At 33.8% G+C, this 23589-nt stretch overlaps 1 protein-coding gene across 7 annotated transcripts in view; it reads left to right on the top strand.

Annotated features, from left to right (window-relative positions):
• The window catches only part of LOC107046730 (patronin), a 40003-nt gene extending 16604 nt beyond the window's left edge, over positions 1 to 23399 (top strand). For 2 of the 7 annotated variants that reach the window (XM_015269422.1, XM_015269427.1), the window contains exons 3-22: positions 1789 to 2459; positions 3003 to 3118; positions 4173 to 4283; positions 5239 to 5320; positions 5472 to 5688; positions 6103 to 6622; positions 7062 to 7228; positions 7896 to 8063; positions 10080 to 10216; positions 10306 to 10465; positions 10612 to 11037; positions 12606 to 13061; positions 13623 to 14150; positions 14632 to 14812; positions 15623 to 15742; positions 16379 to 16474; positions 17554 to 17652; positions 19066 to 19260; positions 19581 to 19863; positions 20210 to 23399. In XM_015269422.1, coding sequence (XP_015124908.1) covers positions 1789 to 2459; positions 3003 to 3118; positions 4173 to 4283; positions 5239 to 5320; positions 5472 to 5688; positions 6103 to 6622; positions 7062 to 7228; positions 7896 to 8063; positions 10080 to 10216; positions 10306 to 10465; positions 10612 to 11037; positions 12606 to 13061; positions 13623 to 14150; positions 14632 to 14812; positions 15623 to 15742; positions 16379 to 16474; positions 17554 to 17652; positions 19066 to 19260; positions 19581 to 19863; positions 20210 to 20354 — 4878 coding nt within the window. In that variant the 3' untranslated portion in view covers positions 20355 to 23399. The remainder of the gene's footprint in view (positions 1 to 1788; positions 2460 to 3002; positions 3119 to 4172; positions 4284 to 5238; positions 5321 to 5471; positions 5689 to 6102; positions 6623 to 7061; positions 7229 to 7895; positions 8064 to 10079; positions 10217 to 10305; positions 10466 to 10611; positions 11038 to 12605; positions 13062 to 13622; positions 14151 to 14631; positions 14813 to 15622; positions 15743 to 16378; positions 16475 to 17553; positions 17653 to 19065; positions 19261 to 19580; positions 19864 to 20209) is intronic. The other 5 variants (XM_015269423.1, XM_015269425.1, XM_015269428.1 and 2 more) reach the window with 5 other exon arrangements.
• Positions 23400 to 23589: the final 190 nt, after the last annotated feature.

Raw genomic sequence — 23589 nt, 5'->3', positions numbered from 1 at the left:
ATAACTCTAATACTTTCTCGCACATGTTGCACCCACGTGTGACCTCCACTCTACGAGTTAGCACTGGCGTACATCCAATTATCTAAATCGAATTACCGTCTGTCCCTCTATCTCAAAACAAACTGCAGTTGCCTGCAAACTTCTCGTCTCCGATGTGTTCACAGTTTGTGATGTGTCTCATCAAAGATTTAGTGTCCGGTGAATTGTTGTACTGTGGCATCCACGAGACATTGTCATCGAAGTTATCTCTGATCGTGGGATCGAGATGTCTCGAGGTGTTGTTTAATATTTATTGTCTTGGAAATAGTTGACAGAGTGCAGTTGAATTCTGAAATGGAGTTTTTGTGCTTTGGGAACGTGAAACTAGATATTGTCTCGTTTTCTTCTGTGCTCCCAAGGTTTCTTGGATAGTGGCCAATCAATCGTTATCCTGTTGCCAATTTTAGTCCTTTATTTCTAGTCGCAATATCCTTGAACGAGAGGATTTTAAATTTTTTTAGAGGAATTCTCTATAAAACTGAAGTTTCTTTTGAAATTCAGGAATATGTGGCTGTTGGATGAGCCACTGAACGAATTTATTCCATCATATTCTATGTTTTGTGATGGGTTTTTATCATGTGGTCATCCATCTGGCTCATTAATTAAATTATGGGGCTAATTAACAGTAATTGAAAGAATAATGTAATTTGTTCACAGATTATTTTGTGATTATCTCGAAAATTGTGGGGTTTACAGAAAAATGTCATAAGAAACTTTTTGTGGGAAATATAATTCTCCACAAAAATTTCTGACATTTTTTTCTAAACCTAATAGTTAACGAGATATCTACGAAATGAAGCTTACAATTTTTTCAAAAGTCATGTAAAAAAATTTCAAAGTCATTTTTTATTGGTAAAAACATCGAGAGTACGAGTTTTCAATTTTTTCTAGGATTTCTTTATTAAACTGAAGTTGAAAAAATTGTGGAAAGATAGGAGTGAATGCATGGTGTGAGAGTTGACATGTATAATCATAAAAAATTGACATTCCCACTCTTATTCCTCGACTTATCACTGGCGAATGAGATTAATTTGAGGGTTGCATTCACATTAATTCAAGCACGATGATTATGTAAACATTGTATTCACTGATCTACTGAGCAAAACCTCGTCAATCATGGCAGATCCACCTTTAGTTCGTTGGTATTGTTTGCTGCGTAAATCATTCTGATTTTTATCATTTATCTTGTCATTCATATTTCGATTTTCTTTATTCTATTTATCGTTTGTCATGATGTTTTCTTGGGAAAAAAGCCTAAATATGGTCCTTTGGCTTGGGGTGAAGAAATAAATTTTTTTTATTTCTGCATTTCTGGGGCGCAGTGGCATTAGGTGGACCAGAAAATACAGAATTGACGTTCACTCGGCGAAAAAATTCCATTTTGGCGAAAATCGATTTTCCTCCCGAAAAAAGCCTAAATATGGCACTTTGGCTTCGGGTGCAAAAAAAAAAATTTTTTATTTCTGCATTTTTGGGGCAAGTGAGGGGCGCAGTGGCATTAGGCGGGCCAGAAAATACAGAATCAGCTTTTACTCGGCGGAAAAATTCAATTTTGGCGAAAGTCGACTTTCCTCCCGAAAAAGCCTAAATGGCACTTTGGCTTGGGGTGAAGAGAAAAAATTTTTTTATTTCTGCATTTCTGGGGCAAAAATATTTTGCAACAAGATGAAGTTAAATATCATTCTGTCGTCATTCATTTAACAATAAACGAATACATAAATGAATATTGCATAAATACATTGGTTTCAGGATCAGGAGCACTTGAAACCCCAGATAGTCCACTCTCTATCAAATGCCGAGCTGTACTGTCTGGCTCTGGCCAACATCTACTCGGACCCCAATTACCACAACCAGAATCACCTGGGCATTCTCCAGGCACTGGCTCGCAAGGGTGTCTTTGTCAACGAGCCCAACAACACACCCCTCACCGAGACCATTCTCATTCAGAACTCGCCCCTCAAAATGTCTGCACATATGGCTGTGATAGAGGGTCTGATGGTTTTGTACGCGAAGGAAGTGGTGACTGGGGATCGTGTTGCAGCAGCAATTCGTCGATTCGACCCTCAGGCTCTGGTGGATGTGCCACCGGACCACGAGAAGGGTCTCCTCCTGTGGATAAGTCATGCCTCACATGCGTTGATCGCCAAAATTCAGGCTGAGGAGGGCCAGGGGGACAAGACGAAACTCCCTGAACTGCCACCAGCCAAGGACTTTCAGTCGTTGTGCGATGGCGTTGGCCTAGCTGCTGTTGTCGCATTCTACTGCCCTGGGGAACTCAATTGGATGGACATCAGGGTCTCCAAGAGGCCGTCCGTTGCTGATGCACTTCATAATCTCTCGTTGGTGCATGCCTTCTGCGTGAGGTGTCTACCTTTCTCAATTTTTCATATGCAACCGGAGGATGTCACCTACATGAGAGGGTAATTATGACTTATTATGCGGTAAATTCATATTTAATTAGAGATTGTTCAATCCAATTCTCATCATTCATTAATCGAATAGATTAATAGTGGATGGGAATGATAGATGCATTGAAAAAAGAGAGTTGTGTAAAACGAACCTAGTTTAGTGGTGAATAACTCAGGAATGGCTGAGTGGAATTTCCCTATTTTTTCTTCATTTTCAAGATTTTTTATCAATCTTTAAGATGCGATGTAACTCGTCCAAATCGCGTCGTTTGGTCGGGAGATATTTACGATTGAATATGGCCTCTTTTACCTTCTCTTCTACATCTTTCGTTGGAACGAAGCATGCAGTGTTTTATATTTTCGTATTTATCTCCGAAACGAGTGATTCTAGAGAGAAAAGTCATAGAACATTTTTTGGGGATGAGGAAATTCTCTATAAAAGATCTCATATGACATTTCCTCCTAAAATCACTAGTTTAGAAGATATAAGCACGAATAGTTCGAAATTAATTTTCTCCCGCTAATTTCTCGTGTGTGTTATTCTCTTCTTTTTAGATCAATGAAACAAAATCTTGTTGTCTTTCTCGCTGACATGTACAACGTTCTGGAGATTCATCCAGTGAAATGTGTACGTTATCCCGGGGAAGAACGGGCCAGCCAGTATCTCGATGGTATGTACAATTACGAGATAAGTATTTTAACCGAAAATCCTTGTTTCAATCACTCGATGATTTTACGTTTAATCTTGCGTTGTCCACACCGACCTTGATACCCTACATGGGTGTGATGTTATTAAGATTAATTATCAAGTATTTGGGTCTGTCTATGGTGAAGGGATTAATTTTACTGATCGGTGAAGGCTACGCACAACTTTTAGTTTTTATGATGAAACACTATAAAGTGATTATAATCGTTTAATTAATAATTTATTTGAGTTATTCACGAAGATCCATTACTATTGTGAGGGAAAATGGATTTTAGGTGATTATGAATTTTTATGGGAGTCAGTCATGCGTCTCGTTGGCGTTTTTATTCTTTTCACGATTGAAAAGTGATTTTTTTACTCACAATTGTAATGGTATCACGCTTTTTATCAGTGTCAGTACAATCTGTCGATCGTCTCACGGACTATTTTCCCTTGTTACTATTATAAGTACACTAGGAAATAATTTTTGGGTGTTATTTTCATTGAATTAGTTCATTCTGTGGAAAAGTAAAAGAGAAACGAGATTGGCAAAAATTTCATCCGGAGTATTTCGTGAATATCTCTGGAACTGACAGATTTATCGAAAAATATCACAAGAACATATTTATGGTTGAGGAAATTTTCTACAAAAAATGTTTTATGACATTTTCTCTAAAATCCCTTCCCTGCGGAGATAACAGCGGAAATAATCGGATGAATAATTTTTTCCTTCAATTATTCGTACTTCTCTATTTGATTAATCAAGTTAAATGCGAAATGGGAGGAAAAATATATAATTAATAGTCAAAAATTGAATAATTGGGGGATTGGATTGCTTGATTAATCCTGAAAAATGGAGAGAATAATCTAAAAAAGAAAAAGAATTCGAAAAGACGAATAATTTATAAAATACGTAATAATTGCCTGTATTTCTATGGCCTAAATCTTCTTGATGCTTGAACAAAATCAACCGCCGCTATTCGCCTACTTCTATTCATCCCTGAATACCAATGGGGTTGGTTGTGTTGAACTACGTGCAGCTTGCCCACGTAATAGTCACGGGGTAGCACATAAAAGAAGTCTACCACAGTCTATAGCGCCAATACCTGATCTGAGAAGCAACCTCTCCATTTCCGCGCCAGGCTTCACAGGTATCCAATTGTTAAATCAAGGAGAGAGATGTGAAGCGTCAAAAGAGAAATGAATAAAACCTGATGATTCAGGATAATGTGGCTTTTGGTTGATTCATTGAGCGAATTTATTATGTTCATTATGTGGGTATTTTGTGGTGGTTTTTCATCATGTGCTCGTTCATTTGTGTCATTAATTAATTTATGGGAGAGTAATTAACAGTAATTGAGTGAAGAATAAAATTTGTTTGCAGATTATTTTGTGATACCTCGGAATCTATCAGGTTTAGAGAAAAATGTCACAGACAAGTTCTGTGGGAAATTTAATTCTCCACAAATTTTTTTTTTTTACATTTTTCTCTAAACCCAATAGTTGACGAGATATCTACGAAGTAAAGCTTACAAATTTTTTAAAACTCATGTAAAAAAATTTAAAAGTCATTTTTTATTGGTAAAAACATCGAGAGCACGAGTTTTTTATTTTTTCTAGGATTTCTTCATTAAACTGAGGTTGAAAAAATTGTGGAAAGATGGGAGTGAATGCATGGTGTGAGAGTTGACATGTATAATCATAACAAATTAACATTCCCATACTTATCCCTCGACTTATCACTGGCGAATGAGATTAATTTGAGGCTTGCATTCACATTAATTTAAGCACGATGATTATGTAAACATTGTATTCACTGACCTGCTGAGCAAAACCTCGTCAATCATGGCAGATCCACCTTTAGTTCGTTGGTATTGTTTGCTATGTAAATCATTCTGATTTTTATCATTTATCTTGTCATTCATATTTCGATTTTATTTATTTTATTTATCGTTTATCATGATGTTTTTTGTCATTTTCAGATTTTTTTTACACTCTGTGTTTACCATTAGTGCATAGAGAATGTAGAGCTTGTGTACTATTCATTGTTGGAAGGGGAGAAATGGCTGTGAATTTTTATTAATTCAATGTGTTTTTTGTTTGCAGTTGCAAAGCCAACGACCATGAGTTTCGTTAAAAAATCACAGTCAATGCAGCAGACTGCTGAGGCTCACTCCTATGACGATAGGTAATCATGAAAAAATTCGTTAAGAATTCATTAAGATGAGAACCCCTGGATTATTTAACAATGAAAAAAAATGATGATGCAAATTAAAATAAAATTAACAATGAGATTTAAAAAATTGAAACAGGGATTGAGAGAGTTTTTATTATTTCAGGAGAGGCACATCTGAAGAGAGTTTTGTAGTCCATCGAAACAGGGGAATCCCAACATTGAGTTCAGTGAGTGACGAGAAGATGGTGAAGGCAGAGGCTGCTGGACGGCCTAGCAATTGGGAGGACCAGAGGAGGAGCTCTTACGCTGGGAGGAGATCTAGACGCAACAGTGTCACTGACGATTCTCAATTGACTATTGAAAATTTTGGTGGATCTCAGGTAATTGAAGAACATAAAACAAACAATTTAATCAATTCATTTCAAATCATTCAACTGCATGATTTTACTTAATTTTGACTTGATTAAATTATTTCATGGAAAATAATTCAGTAAAAAAAAGTATGCTTGGACAATTCTCACAATTTGCAGAAAAATTTGACTTTCGACCAATGCTTTTTCACATTTTCATTCAATAAAAATAATGTATGAATTAATATGCGGAATAATTGAATTAATTAATCATCAATAGTCTAATAGAACACAATTTCGCATCCAATCAACACATTTTTGCATTATTATTCAATAAAAACAGAATATATATCAAACTAAAGTCGAATAATTTAATTCTGTAGGTTATTTAATTGAATAATTTACTGAATAATTAATGATTTAATGAAAAAAATTATCTTCCAGGACAATTTGCACAATTTTGGATGTGTAAGAAATCCGGACAAAGAGCTAGTGCACGCAGGAAAGCGATCAGTCCCCGAGCCAAATCTCCCAGTGCGTTCAAGTGTCCAAGATGTTTATGGAAGCGATGTCCAACACATTTTAGCTGACAATGGCTACAGCAACAACGAGCCAACCCCTCGTCTCAGGCGACAAGCATCCAACTCAAGTCTCAATAACGTAGCACTAAAGAACCTTCTACATTCCAGTGATAATGAACAAATCGACGTTGAATCAACGAAAATGGCGAGTTTTGCTAATTTGAGTAGACAGAGTTCGGAGAAGGGAATTAATTTTAATTATGGAGAGCAGCAGGAGCGCGACGATGTGGGGATGAGGGGGAATTTTGTCAGTAAAAAGCATGGACAGAGTAATGGCAATGGAATTGGGGAGAAGAAGACGACTTTTGCTACTTTACCAAATACAACAACGTGGCAACAGCAGAGCAGTCTGCAGAGCCAACAGACAGAGCCACATTCTAGTGGTAAGTTTTTTTTTTTAATTTGGTTTTTGGGAATTAATTTAATTAAATTATTTTAAAAAAATTTGAGTGAGATTGGGGGGGGGGAGGGGATGAAATTAAAAATTTGGGGAAGAGCATCTTCGAAATATATTGAAAATTAATGGGTTTAGAGGAACATATTGAAGATATTTTTTTTTTTAGATAATTGAATTTTCAATAGAAAAGGTCAATTGATTGAATTTTAATGCCTATTCCTTCCTAAAATATTTGCAAATGCATATAAAAGCTATTTTTAATTAACAATTGAAGAATAAAAAAACTATATTTGTTATTCGTGAATTAATTTGTAAATAATAAATCAATTTTTTTAACATAACTTTGTTGATTCATCAAAATGCATTTAAAAATTCTATGAAGTCCTCGAAATTTCAACCATTGTTCCGATTTTTGTTTCATAAAGATGGAGATGGAAGTAATATCGTAATAGCAGCCCAATTAAACAACATTCGAATGCAATTGGAGGAGAAACGTCGACAGATAGAGACGGAAAAACGCAGAATGGAGGCGAAAGCCTCGAAGCAGAGGGAACAAGTGGGGAAAGCTGCTTTTCTCCAGACAGTGACGAAGGTCAGTGCCACCAGTCTAATCAACTGTAGTTAATTAATCACTTAACTAACTAATTAATCTACCTCTCGAAGAAAATCTCTAGAAAACATATTACTCTTTTTTTTTAACTCAGTAGCAGTATTTCTATTATTTCTTCTGTGTACACTCGTTGTAACTCAACTACTCTTTCTAATCTTTCAGCTGTGCATAGGGGTGAGTGCATGTAATTGCACAATCATTTAAATTCACAAGAACATGAACAAAAATAAAAAAATCATGATCCATTTCTTTGAGAATTGAAAAAAAAAAAATCACGAATGCACTTTCTACCATTAAAACTACATTTTGGGATTTTTTAGTTGTAAAAATTGGAGAAAAAGTACTGGCATGACGATAATTAGTTCCACCTGAGGCTATTTGAACCCTGAAATGTATTTTTTCGTCAATTTATCTGTGACAAATGCACGTTTTATTTATTTTTTTTTCAGCTAAAATTGATCTTTTATTGTGGTTTCATCTATTTTTACAACAAATAGCCCTAGAAAATAGTAGAAATTATTTATACTGCTAGTCTGCATGATTAACTAAGTTATTATAAGCTTTGTGTGTTAAATTATTTGAACTTGGAATGGGGTGATGGACTCTGGTGTACCTAACAAGGCACATTTGGTGGTTGGGCTGGTTGCAGGGTAAGGTTAAATCACCCTCGTCATCGGCATCAGGCGGTGACAGTCCCGTGGAGCATGGTCCCCCCACTCCAATGACCTCAGGGTCATCAGGTGATACTACAGCGTGTAACGAGTCTACTGCACATCAAAATGTACAAGACAAACCCCAGCGCCCTTTCACACTCAAGGTATCATTGAATTTTTATCATGGCAGGTGTCTTTATGTTTCTCGCAGAATTATTTTTCCCTGTGACATTGTTTTTTATTGATTTTTTAGTTGGAAAGATTAATTTTTAGGCATGCGGCTTACTTATTCGCTTCGTTGAAATTATTCATATTCATAATTATATAATTATCGCGGTAATGAGTGAGTCTAGGTGAATTTGTCATAAGACATTTTTTGTGGGAAATTTCGTCAGCTACAAAAAAGTTTTTATGACTTTTCCTCCTAAAATCAATTGTTAAGGAGATAAAACCTGAAATATGCAGACATTCAATGGGTTTGTCCCTTTTTTTCGGGAATTTTGTGGAATTTTATCATTTTAATGAGAGGTAATGAGAGATTTTGTCCAATTTTCCACAAAAAAGGCCTTTGCCATTTTGTCCCAGAACTATTTGTTTAGAAGATGAACTTCATTAAAAAAAACCATTCGCGTCTTTCAGGTTTTTTATTTTTTTTAACTGTCCAATTATCTTCATAATGAGTATTTTTAGAGGATAATGTCTCAGGACCTTTTTTGTAGAGAATGAAATTTCCTACAAAAAATTTCTTATGATATTTTGGCGTAAATGCATTTGTTTAGGAGATAAATGCATAAATAAACAGTGATTGAGTGTTTCACTGGAAATATCTGATCCCTAAACCTCAGAATTCTCTGCAATTTAAGTCTGCAGTGTTGGTACTAGGCTCTCAGTTTTTTTACGTGTCACAGTAAAATTGTATTATCGAATATATTTTTTTTGTGAATATCAATGTGGAGTGCTGGAGGCAAACGAGATACGATATTGATCAAACAGAAAATAGATAAATGCGGACGTACACTTGGATTTTATCCTAGATGTTGACGGCGTTTCAGAGTATTTCGAACTGTTGGAGATACAGCTCAATCAGAGATTCACTTTTAATTTTTATTAATCATAATTAATTAATTAACTTCAATTTTTCACACCAGGTAATTTTAACTCGATAAAATAATCTTTTTGATCAGATTTATTGAATTTCCTTCACGAATGACCCAATTCCATGAAGTGTGTCATTAATTAAGCAAAAAAAAAAATGAAAATCTGTTTGAAAGAAGTTCCTTTCGTTAATTTTTTCGGTTTTTGTGAATTTTGTGGAGCAAAAAATTGTCAAAATTCTCTGTTTTCAATGGATTCAACAATTTCTCAATCAATTTAAATTAATTGATGATTATTTTTGGATAAATTGGACTTTTTAAAAAATGTTCAATGCAGTTTTCGACGTGATAATGAATATATTCATGTCCCTAATTCCGAAAAAGCTTCACACACGTGCGATTGAGTGCTGCATGAGCCTCAGACCCCCAGGACCAGTGAGATACGTCTACACCTCTGAAATACCAACTAGAGATGAATCTCGCGAGTCTATCGAATCGATTTACGGATCAACATGTTCCCTGGATTCAGGAAACTGCTCGGTCCTCGATTATCTCACAGCGGAGAGTCAGGACAGTTCGGAAGAGAAATTAGTTGAGGATATCGAGTGCATCAGTGTGAAAATGAGATCGAAATTGACGAAAACTGAGAGTGACAGATTTTCTAGGTCAAAGTTATTTCTTTCCTCGCAAGAACTGTTGTATCTCGATACCGGGTGATTTCACGAGAAAATGTCAAATACGTTTATTGTGGCAAATTTAACTCTCTACAAAAAAGTTCTTATGACATTTTCTTCTAAAATGACTCGTTAACGAGGTAATTGCGGAATTATGCAGAACAGCAGGAAAACTAGTGTCAACATGACGTGTGTCGTTATTTTCTAATTTATCTCGTTAACGAGTGGTTTTACGAAAAAATGTCATAAAACGTTTTTTGTAGCTGAAGAAATTTCCTAGAAAAATTGTCGTATGATATTTTTTCGTAAAACCAATAGTTTTGGAGATAATCGGGAACAAACACCGAGATTAAGACCTGAGTAATGCAGAATTAATTTTTCTTTTATTCAACCTTGTGTTCTCTCAATTCAGGAAATAAGGGAGGACGTCAGAGATGTTGAGCACAAGTGGCTGGAGCATGATGGCAGTACAGTGCCCTTCATCGAGACACGTCGCACCCCAGACCTTGAGAATATGGATCTCGAGCAGTACCACCAGTCCATCACTCAGTGAGTTATAATTTTTGTTTCTTTTTAATGAAGAGAATCGTCTCGTTTTGACTCACCTATTATTCCTGACTCTTCTCTCGACCCTTCTGGCACAGAATGAACAGCAGTCTCAGTGAAATTCACGCCGACATTCAGAGACTCGCTAATCAACAGACTCAGATACAACAACAGCATTTTATTAATCAGCAGCAGCAGCAGATGCAACAGCAATTTCAACAATTGCAAAGTTATAATCAGCAACACATGACAGTAAGATCAATCAAATACTTTACTGCGAGAATTGTTACTTTCATTATCAGAGGGGAAATTATTTTCCTGCAACAATTAATTAAATTGTTTGAATTATTCTCAATTCAATTAAATTGAAAATGAATGTTAATTTGTAAAATTTTCAGAGTTACGGAATGCCTCCGATAAATCCCATGACTCCAAGAATCCAAGACCCTCAACAGGGTCAATTTTATCTGCACGATCAGCCCCAGATTCAGAGAAGAACGTGGGCAAGGCCACAGCAGAATTTAGCCAATGAAATGGCAGCTGTGAGCTACCAACAGCCCATGGACCCCAGATACAGTCCTCAACCCCCTGTTTACCAGCAGGATTCAAGATTGTACCATGACACGAGGACCTGGGGTGCCCCTTCACCCCAGCAGAAGGGTTTTGTCCTCCATGATACCTCTCAGGAGCAGAGGTACCACAACGGCGGTGATCACAGCCTCATCAACAGTCAGATTCATCATTCACCGGCTAATTATCCTCAACCATCGAATTTGTTTACACAAACACCACCTGCATCTGCTAGTCCTCAGCATCGAAATGCTGTAAGTGATTTTATTGATTTTTCGTAATTTTTTCTCATGTGATTGTTGACATTTTAGGGGTTTTAGAATTTTGAAAATTATTTTTGAAGGGGTTAACCTTTGGAATAATTTTTTTTGTTGTCTTTTATCTGTAAATGTATTGTGCAAATACAATTTTAGTGGAAATTTCAATTTTTATGAATTTTAACTATGTTTTTTATCATTTTAAAAAGTTGAAAATGTTGAAAAGAATATTTTTTCATCTAAAAATCCTCGAAATTAATTTGTTTAAAAATTTATAAATATGAAAATAGTTACTCATTACTGAATTTCAATTAATAACATCACTTTGATCATTTTAAAAGTAAGAAAAATCTGAAACAATTCTTTTTGCATTTAAAAATCCTGAAAATATCATTTTAATCATTTAAAAAAATTAAATAAGCTACTAATACTTTTTTTTAATCTAAAAAAGCCAAAAGTAATTATTCATTAATAAATTTTCAGAGTTGAAGAAACTAATTCTAGCGTTTTCCATTCCTTAAATTCTTGAAATGGATGTTTTGATGATTTTTATATCCATTTGCATTGCCTACACCCACCTAAACATCATAAATACGTGAAGACAGATAAAAAATAGTTTTTTTTACTCATTAACGAAGAAAAAACGAATTTCTCATTTTCATTGTCGACTCTGAGCACACAGAGTCATCGTTGTAAACCAGTTGGTGATGTAATTCACCATTTTAATATCATACGCCAGTGGTGCCCAAGATGGGAGGGATCTTCCCACACGGGGTTTTGAATACTTTTACCTGACCAGGAGAACACCTACAGTTGGTCTCGACCCACTGACTCAACGATTTAATGTTTTAAATCCACATAATCTTAATAAAATGCACATGTTTTATTCTGCCATTACTACGAGGAGTAATTTCAGTTACTCGGATGAGGTTTGTTGCACTGGGAACATTTCACACGTCAGATGTGATTTTTTAAAACTGAAAACCAACACCTTGAAATTTTAAAAGTGGAAAAATTGACTTTTTGGTGTCGAAAAATTCTTAAACCATTTTATTTGACTTCAGTTTTATGAGAATTGATTGATAATGACAATTGTGGACTACAGAAAGTGATGGGGAAAAATATTGAATGTTTTTTAAAGAATTTATTGTGTTAAAAAGTCATTAAAATTTTTTTTTCAACACTTTTGATCTTAAAAATGATTAAATATTTGTTATTTTTTGGTATAAAAGTATAAATGGATGTTTAAGATTTTAAAATGTTTATAAGATGGGAGATGGAACATAAATCAGCTGTGATTTTTTTGTAAACTTAAAATTAAACATTGCGGCGTTAAAAAGTCAAAAAACTAAACTTGATAATTCATTGAAAGAGTTTGTGTTGTCAAAAAATTTTCAAAAAAATTTATTCGAGACTTGCACTGTTAAAAAATTATAAAATAATCCATCAAAGAGTTTTCCAAAACTCTAAAATGTTGAAAAAATGGGTGAAGTCATTTTCAAATTCATTTTAATATTAATTTACGATAAAATTGTGTCTAAAATTTGAATTTATTTGAATTTTAGGTGCATCGGATAAGTCAACTGATGGGTGAGAGTCCCGAGCCGAAGAAACCGATAATCCACCACATCCCGATGACCTGTGAAAGTCCAACGGAGAAGCGTCTCAACAATGCCCCATTGCACACACCAGTACCGGCACCACCGATGGACGACATGGAGCCCCAAAATATATCATTCATTGGAAATGACGATGATCTCGCACAACGAATTCCCAGACTGCACATCACGTCGGGCAGTAGAACATACAGAATATCCTCACCCACGAAGACGACGCCCTCACGCAATTCATTTCAACCTCACAGTTCACTGCGCGAGGCATCGCCATCTCCCTCAGCTACACCTGAGATCACTCCCCTGGATCCTGCCGATGCTGGGGAAAAAGGATTTTACATCTCGTTTGATAATGATGGACCTAAGAAACCAAAACCTGCGTTGAGGGTCAAGAGATCACCTAAAAAGGTAAATTTCAGATGTTTTTATGCTCAATTTTAAGAAATGAAAAAAAGTTGATGACATTTTTCGCTAAATCCTGATTGAAAAAACATTTGTCTTCAACTTTTGCTTTGAAAATTTTTAAAATTAGTGGAATCCATTTTGCACCATTAAAAAAATTAGGTTTCCGAAAGTTTAAACAATTTCAATGATTTATTTATAAACAACATGTTTAACAAAAATAGTAATTCAGTGCAAAATGTAATTTAAATGACGCTGAATATTATTGATAAATTTGTCGTGGTCTGTATCTTGAAAAATCTCTAAATTAATGTTTTCTCAATATTTTTATATTGAAATATTGTGTGTAAAAAAATTAAAGTGAAATTTCAATTTTTCATGATTTAAAAATAATTCTTCGACATTTTAAAGAATTAAAAAAATTTGAAATAATGTTATTATTATTATTATTATTATTATTATTTAAGAATGTTATTAAATTGAAATAATGTTAATATTATTGTTAAAATTTGAAATAATGTTATTGTTATTCTTAATCTGAATTTTTTTTTCCTTTTTTCAATTCAGGAAAGAACCGTTTCCTCATTCATCGAACACGAGGACTTCTCAGCGCGCCCTGACTCCCCACCAGTGAATCCCATAGATCGTCAGAGGCACATGGAGATCCAGAGAGATCTCGAACGTGAGCGTCAACGTCAAGCAGAGGAACGTGAACAGCAGCGCCAGGAATTGAGGGATCGAGAGCTCCAAAGGGAGATTGACAAAGAGAGACAGAGAGAGGACAGACAGCGCACGGGTGAGACTCGTCCCACTGGGGTTGGGCTGATCATTGGAAATGAACTGGCTAATCCAGATCCCAATTCTCTGGACGAAATGGAGAAGAAGAAGAAGCAATTTATGCTGGCGTCTCTACAGAGGCGCCAGCAGCAGGGGGAATTGAAGGAGAGGAAAGAGGCTGAGGCACTCGCTAAACGAGAGAGGGAGAAAATGAAGGAGGAGGAGAGGGCCCGGAAGAAGGAGGACGATAGGCAGAGACGAGCTGCTATTCTCGAGCAGTACAAGCTGAAAAAGCTGAAGGAGGAGGCTGAGCGTGAGGTGATTATTGAGATTTTTCATCGTTATTCTAGTCGTATTGAATGAATTTCAGATTTTCCGGTTTCATTCTTCATTTTATTCGACGATTTTACTGGGAATTCTTTGAAAATTTAATGAATACATCAAACGATCGATTACTGTAAATTTTAAATAATTATTTCAGTCGTCTGAAAATGTTTACGGATTATTTTGTAAATATCTAGAGATTTATTGGACTTGGAGAAAAATGACAGAAATGTTTTTTGTGGAAAATTTAATTCTCTTCAAAAATGGATTTTTGTGATTTTTCATTTGAGCCCTTCCTTTTAGGAGATATTTGCATTTTAAGGGAGGGAATGATTCATTTTTATTTATTTGACAAACAAAAATGGAATTATTCACTTTGCAAATGCGTCGTAATGCCTTGGGTTTTGGTAGAATATTTTTTACTAAGTTTTCGTGAAATTAATTGATTTTTCGTTGAATTTTTCGTCGATTATAGGGAAAGGTCCTTGACAAGGAAGTTCTAAATGCCATAAAACAAACCCCAAAGTTACGTAGTAAGACTGCAACATCGGCTAGACCGCGACCGAAAACAATAGCCGTTGATCACTCGGAATTAGATTCTGGTACACTGACGCCTAGTCGTGGGAAGAAGGGATCTTCCTCAAATCTCAGTACAGGTAAGAACATTTAGGGTCACTATCGCCTTCCTCCTTGCCCCTCCGAATGTTGATTTCATCGTGAAAATTCAATTAAATAATTTATATCTGCAATTAAATAATAATTAATCGTTCAATCAGTCGTTGAGAGGGATTTCTTCCAGACAAGATTGCGAATATCTATGAAACTACTAGATTTAGAGAAAAATTTCACATGACATTTTTTCCAGAGAATTAAATTCCCCACACAAAGTTCGTATGACATTTTTCTCTAAATCCAATAGTTTTAGAGATATTCACGAAATTCATCAAGAATAATTCTGCATTTTTTACTCAATTAATTTCCACATGAATCAACAAATTCTCTTCAACATTCTAGAACAACAAAATGTAAATTACGTTCTCAATGTTGCATTTTCCCTTCCAAATGTTGATTTCATCATGGAAATTCAATGAAATACTCGATACTTTTAATTAAACAATTATTCATTGATTTTTTATTCAATTAATTTCCACATGAATCAACAAATTCTCTTCAACATTTTACAACTGCAAAATGTAATTCACGTTTTCAATGTTGCATTTGCTCTCTGCATGGCCAGTTTGATGACCAAAAAGTATCCAAAGTACATCTCCAACAACTTTTGTGTATTATTTTTCCAAAATTATAAAAAAAAACTCTTTCACAACCCCTCGACCTCCAGATACTCTCGCCAATGTAATTACAACTGGTCCAGGGGAATTGTTTGGCTAGAGATACCTGAGTCGATTGTTTTGTGTTCCCTTATTTTATGTTGTACTATTTTTTTTGCACTAACACACTTAATGTAGCGACGCTGATCTCACCAACAATGAAGCGAGATTACTTCAGAGGCTCGCAGGACACTCTCATTGCCGCCCATTACGATGACCGGCGCTCAGGGCCCTTCTATAGGGGCGGCAGTCTCAAGGGTACGCACTACACGCACTCTATCACTCACAAAAAAAAAAACGAAACAGGTTTTTGTTTTTTTCTCTCAATTTTTTTTAGTTGAGTGGAAAAGCCATTTTTTTAAAGTTAAATTCGACGTTTTGGCGATTATCTGTGAGGATCAAATATAAATACTATTTCATTTCATTATTTCACTATTTGAATACATATGAAATGGAATTTTTTGTCCCAACGAATATTTCAATGAATTATTAAATGAAAATGAGAATAGGAATTCTTTTCATTGAAACTATTTAAATTATATTTTATCAATGTTTCATGTCTCCAAGATGATAATTATTAACGAATAGTTCTAATAAGAATGAAAATAGTATTTTACAAATGAAAAAACGTCAAAGGTTTTTTATCTGAAAAATTAATTTTTTCAATTTTGCAAAATTCGAAGTAAATTAGATGAATTAGTTAATTTTCGTTGAGATTCACGTTTTATTCCACTCAACAACATCTAAACTCATTAATTCTCAATGTAGCATGCACTTCTACTCCTAAAACTTCCCCCGATACTCCAGGAATAGCTTTAGCCTAAAAATAGCGATTTAAAAAATTCCAGTAAATTGTCGAAGAAATTTGTAATAGTCTTTGCCCTTTTATTTTAGTATCTTCCGTAGATTCGCCAGACGATGGTAGAGGTTGTTCACCGTGTCGTAGTACCACTCAACTGGGACGGAGGGGCTCCTACAAGACATCGAGAGGTGGGTGATAGATATTCAGTGTTTATCGATTTTTAATCGTGAGAATTACTGGTATTTCTTGGTGATTATGTCAGTGGCAGAGCATTTTCACGTACCTCATGATTGCTAAATTACGTTTGGTTGTACACTCACGAGACATCCCAAGAAATTTTTTGAAAGGCTTTTTTTTAGTTTGAGAATCACTAAAACAACAATTTCAATGAATTAATTACATCTTGTCAATTTCATTAATTCAATCTCTGACGTTTTCAGAGCCAAATGCATTGTTAAAATCCACTTCCTACCTTGGAATAATAATTTTCAATTATTGTATTGTTAAATTGAATTTTTAGTGATTTTCAAAGTTGAAAAGTTTCATGAAAATTATTGAAAAATTTTTTTGACTTGAAAAATCACTGAAATAATAACTTCAGGGAACTCATTCTATCATTTCTATTCTGTTTAATCAATTTCTGACGTTTTCAAAGCTAAATGAATTCTTAAAAATCATTTTTTCACCTCCAAACAATCATCTTTAATTAGTATATTGTTGAAACTAATTTTCAGAGTTTTTTTAAAGTTGAAGAACTTCACACGAAAATAATTGAAAGATTTTTTTTTACTTGAGAAATCACTGAAACGACAATTGTCCTAAATTAATTTCATCATTTCAATTCCATTAGTTCAATTTCTGATCTTTCTAAAGCTAAATGAAACCTCAAAGTCATCTTTTCACCCTCAATTATTGTTAAAATAAATTTTTAGTGATTTTTAAAGTTGAGAAAAATCAATAGAATTGAGTTGAAAAAGTAGAGCATTTGACGTAGAATTTCCAGTTGATTGCAACGTTGCTCCGCACCAAGCTGCACCGGCTACATTGAAATTACCATTAATCAATTAATTAATTCCACAATTGACTGTCAGTTGATAATGCCCCAATGAAGAACAAGTAGCTAGAGCCCACAATCATCGAAAAAAAAAACTGCAAAAATGACTTTGCATTATCCTCGTTCAACCAAAAACCAATAAATAACTTCACATTAATTAATTCATGGGCCTCGAAGGCTTGTAACAACGAAAAACGTTGGATTATATTGCAGATACGCAGGAGCCTCAGCAACAGGTTAGAGGCAGGACAAAATACCCGACTTACCAAAACTTTAAAGGAAGAAAATCAAATTCGTTGATGAATTTGTGTGGTAAGGATAATCACGAAAAAAAAAATCACAATTGAAATTGTGAGGGAATAACAATTGTTCAAAGAGAGAAATCAAATCCCACGTCCTTGATTCATTAATTTCGCCTGTTTTATTTGTCTTTTTGTTGTCTAATCCGGTTCAATTGCTCACTGATGGCTCATTTTAGGGTGATTAATTAGGAATTTAGAACACTAGACGCATGGTGACAGGCTGGAGGGGATTTTCGACACTGGAACACTCGATTTTTTCGTTTTTCTCGTACAAAAGTCTCGTCAACACGACTTAAACAATTTTTTTTTAATTAAAAATCGATTTGTGTGGCAGGAGATTGTTTACGTTTTGTTGATGGGATTAACACCGTCCAGGGCATTCACTCACTAGACGATAGACAACGCTTGTTGGGCTTGTACAGCACTGGTTGTGGCAACTGATACTTTATTTTATTTTTTTTTTCAACTATTTTTCAGATTAATCGAACTGGATGTGGTTATAATTTCTTTCATTACTCGTTTCACTCGATGTCGAGAGTCATGAACATTCGGTGGATGTAGGAGAATCATTTTTATTTGTGTTTACAGGTTCATTATTAATAGCGGTGGATTAATTAGATGGTTACTTTGGTGATGGAGTGGGGAGATTGAGATTTTGGGGGGGATTTAGTTGCGAATATCTTGGAAACTATTGGAGTTATCGAGAAGTGTCATAAGAACTTTTTGTAGATTGTGAAATGCTCTACAAAAAGTTTTATATGAAATTTTTTTCTAAACTCACTCATTATCGAGATAATTAAGAATAACACAATGGTAAAAATAATGTGAGATAAAAATCATGTGGATATTATTGTTATTTTGTTAATTATCCCCTCGACGGTTGATTGTCCAAAAAAATGTCACAAGACAATTTTGTAGCTTTTAAAATTCTCTGCAAAAAATGCCTTTTGACATTTTTATCTAAAATCACCCATTACCGAGATAATGAGCGGTGAAGGAGTGATTGAAAAACTGTAGACAAATATTATTTTATCAACATCATTTTAATTGCACTAATTGATTTAATTAATCAATTAGAGGAATATTCCAATCGATTAAATTAATTTCACTTATTATTCTCCAAGATATTTGCAAACCAATCCACTCACTCTACAATTGCAAAACAAACAGAATAATCTCATCGAATTAATTAGAAACTAATAATCATGTATTCAACCTAGAAACTCAGAATAACACACACTAATTAAATTATAATTTGGTAAAGGTTTTGGGTCACAAATAGATCTCTCATCTTGTTCGTCCTTGGGAGAAGGTTATCGATGATTAATTCTGCCATTTTTCGTTTCATTTTCATTTATAATTTATCTTCCCGATTGGAGGTGAATTATTATCAATTGATAAATCACGTTTGTGTTTTTGGCAGATACTGACAGTGGTTTGGGGCGTGCAACACCACCGAGGAGGGCGCCAAGTCCTGGAATGGGTGGAAGTACGAAACACTTGAATTCACCTTCTTCAGGGCCAGGATCACTGCCACCTGGTCTCATGTCCAAGAGGAAATTCGATGATGGCAGTAGTGATATCAGTAGCACAGCTAGTTCTATGATGGAATATAATGGTAATTTACTAATTTAATTGATATTTAACAAGCCCCAGGATATTTTCATACTTGAACAATTATTCTTTATTAAATTAGAATCGATTTATGAATTTTATTCATAATTAATTGAATGAATTAATCAATCATTCGATTGAACAATCATTTTTTGATGAATTAGAATAGATTTATGAATTTTATTCATAATTAATTGAATGAATTAGTGGATTAATTTTAGAATTATAAAGAAATAATTTAGAATTCATTTTAAAAATTGTCATGAGATGAATTTTTGAGATGGAGAAGTGAGTAATTAGTTTTTTTTTTAATGGCTGTTGCAGGTCCTCGACTTTATAAACAACCAACCACAAAATCCAATCGTGGAATAATGCTGAATGCAGTTGAATACTGTGTATTCCCTGGGACTGTCAACAGAGACGCTAAAAGACGTGTTTTGGATGAAATTGGAAGATCAGAGAGCAAACATTTTCTCATTCTCTTCAGGGATGCTGGATGCCAATTTCGTGCTCTTTACTCATACTGCCCGGACACAGAGGAGGTTACTAAACTTTGTGGAACGGGGCCCAAACAAGTGCTTGAAAATATGTTCGACAAATTTTTCAAGTGAGTAAAAATGAAAATGTGACATCAATTTCAAAATTTTCAACTTAAAAAAACTTTATTAGATTCTCTTCATTCATTAATTATTACTTTTATCTTATTAATTACCGATTTAATTGCTAATTAATACTTAATGAAATTAATTGATGAAGACTGTCAATGATTTAGAATCGATTTTAGTATTTCAATGAGAGAAAAATTTTCGCGAAAAAATTACATTTTTTTCCTTTCATTAATTGGAAGAATATCGATTGCAAAACCATTTATTACAAAAGTAATTAATTAAACTCAATTAATTGTTTTCTAATAATTGGTCGTATTTTTAAAAAATTATTAATAATAATTGCAGATATAATTCTGGGGGTAAATGTTTCTCCCAAGTCCATACAAAGCATCTGACAGTGACCATAGATGCCTTTACGATACACAATAGCCTCTGGCAAGGAAAGAAGAACAATCTACCAAACAAAAAGGACATGGCCCTCGTCATATAGTTTTACCCTCAATTACCACCCACAAATAACAAAAACCCCTCTGTTGTTCATAGTTATCATATTTTAATACAAAAAAGTAAACCCCACTGTTTAATTACCGACAGTCAACGTTTGTTCATTAGTCAATTTTCATTTTCTTCGATCGTTCACACTGAAACTTCCCCCCAAAAAAAATCATCAAATTTTTTTTTCTCGTTTTTTTATTAATTTTTTATACTCATGTGTCGATCGAGCGATTAATGGAATTGTTTTTCCTCATTAAAGTTATCGTCAAAAGAATTTAAAATGTCGATGATTCATTGATTGAAGGCTAACACAACAAGACATAAGCTTCGTAATTCTCATTCTCATTATCTTTTCTATTTCAATTTTTAATTAATAAAAATCGAAGCGAATTTTTGGCTTCCAATTGATATCGTACGAGGACTGAAAACAGTCGTAATTGATTGAAACTGCAGATTCCAATGGGAAAATGATCGTGAGAACGTCATTAACATTTTTTAAATTAATGTCCAATGCTTGGAGTGATGGGAAAAATTGTTGATACATTAGAATTTGCAGTTTTTAATTGACAGAACATTTTCCTCTGGCTCTCAACTGTTGACAGTTGGGGCTCTAATTGAAAAAAAAAAATAATTAATGATTCGAAAAACTGATTTTTGCTTGTTGAACAATTCATGGACATAAAAACGTAGTTTTGTAAATAATTGAGTGATGGAGTGATTGAAAAATTAATGGGAGAATACCAAATCAAGCCTTAAAGTCAATCTGGGCGTTGAGATGCATCATTATTCATTAGCTTTTCCCCCCATTCTTCATTTTTGTTTTATACGTGGAATGTAGGGAGGAGAAATCACATTGAATTTCCACTTGTTTTTTATGCAATGCATTTTTTTTCCTTTTTCATTTTTTTTACAAGTTTTGTTATGAACGGAATTGGATTTGTAAAGTTTCGTATTTCTTCATTCATTTCGTTGATGAGTTCTCTGGAATAAAATGCGTGGACATTTTGATTAAATGAAATTCCGAATTTGCTGGTGCCTTCATTGATTGTGCTAATGAGTTTATTTCATTTTTACTGTGAAAAAAATTAGAAAAATTGGATTTTGATTTTTTTATTGATCAGAAAGATCAAAACTCTATGGATGAAAAAAATTAAAAACGTAATTCGGTTTTATTTTTTGATACTAAAACTGAACTAGTAAACTCTGCACGATAAATAAATGTCTCTGCGATTTTGAAATTTGACTGAGGTCTTTCAACGAGATAATGAATGTAGAATTAAATAAATTTGTCGAAAAATCCTCAATTCTCTTTCATTAACAAAATTCATATTCTCAAAAGTTTGCTTGAGTTTAGTATTAAAATTACTCAGAACAAGAAAAAACGATTGGGTTCTAACGATGGCAGTATTTCATACAGTATTCTTTCGAAAAACTCCCCAACATTAATAGCCACGCGTTAATTACTCAAAAAAATCGTGAATTTAATTACGAGAGAATTGTCTCCAGGCTTGTGTATGTAAAACCCAAGATATTTAATTTATTGTGCCATAAATAGGCGAGCCAATTCTCTCGTGAAATTCTCATATTTTCAAAAAGTTAATGAAGTTAACATTTATTTAAAATAATACAAAAGAATGTAACTGACATATCGATTTAAAAATCTCAATATTTTTGGTCGAATTTCATTAATAAAATGTTTGAAAATTTATGATAAAACCAAATTATCTGTCAGTAAAATTATCTCTGGACAATTTTTAGGTGTGACGAGAGAATTCATCAGAAACGTTACAAGAATTACAGATGTAATTCAACAATTTCAGTAATTGAAATAGTCCGATATGACAATATACGTGCGTTTGAATGCCATAAAAAATTGATAAAAGTCCCAGAGTCCCTCGAACAATTTAGAACTTAATCAAATGAAATTTTGCGTACGAATGGTTAAACGGCTGATTAAATTTTTCGTTAATTCCGTAATTACTTCATTAATGAGTGATTTTGAAGGAAAATATGTCTCGACGTTTCCTCTTAGAAATGATAATTACAGAAATAATTGCATTGTTAACAGAATAAAATGAATAAAATCACTTCGTTTTCCCGATTAAATTCAAATTTCAATGAAAAACATTTTGAAAATTTCAATAAATGACGGAAAAAAATTATTTCTCGAAGAGAATCTTCACTCTAGGACCTGATGGAAAAATCCTCGAATGAAAATAATTTCCATTGCAGTCATCAAGTGTTAAGAGTCTAAAATGGAAATTGCAACAAGTTTCGAAAGTATCTTAGAAAGGCAGAAACCACAATTATTCTCCTGAGCAATTGAAATAATTGGGTTGAAGAGTTAAGATTGAAAGGAGTAAATGACGCTGGAAAGCTCTCGAAAAATCCTGAATGAATCCCCAAGCCTCGAAGAGTGATTGCTAGAGCTTTAAGTGTATATTTTTCAATAAAAATCCATCAAGAAGGATACTAACACACTTCAATTAATTCTGGGAAGCCACAGGACTTCGAAAGAGAACGAGAGACCATGAAGGATGCATGAGAGATGTTTCAATTAATTAAAAAAACCTAAAGAAAAACTAATTAAACAGAATGAATAAACAATATTACTGTGAGAGTGATAAATGTTCGAGTGCGATGTTGCGTGTATGAAAATGCTGCCGTAAATCGCTTACTAATTAACAAATAGATAAATAAATAAATAAAAGGCATAACAGAATTAATTAATAAAGAATTGAATGGAGAGATGAACAATTACCCAATTACAGTTACGCAATCGTTAATTTTTATCGTCATCAATAGAGAAAATGAAGAGAAGAAAAAAAAAGTGGATGGAAATGTGACCTCTGTCGAGTTGATAATTTTTCAATTTACCCATGTCTGTAAATATTATGTTTTTATATATACATATAAACGACAAAAAAGATGGAAACTACTACTCGATGATATATTTATTAAGTCAAGTAAAATTTTGGGTCATATTTTACTGTTAGCGTCTTGAAAACGAATGTCATCAATAAAAACTCAATAACCCAATGTTTCTGTGTTTTTATTTCATTATTCCCAGAACCAAATTCCCATTACCTCATTAGTTAGCTCATTAGACTTTCATTTTTTATAATTACCGTCAATTTTCAGATTTTGGCAATCGATTTAACGCAATAATCGATTACGTTAATCGACTTATAAACGATCGATTGTTACGTTAGTCGATTTATAAATAACCG

This window comes from Diachasma alloeum, unplaced genomic scaffold, assembly GCF_001412515.2.
Source record: "Diachasma alloeum isolate Michigan unplaced genomic scaffold, Dall2.0 Dall_scaffold_01785, whole genome shotgun sequence".
In the NCBI taxonomy this organism is placed as follows: domain Eukaryota; kingdom Metazoa; phylum Arthropoda; class Insecta; order Hymenoptera; family Braconidae; genus Diachasma; species Diachasma alloeum.
Note: the sequence above shows the minus strand (reverse complement) of the source record. Positions and strands in the feature narration are given on the sequence as shown.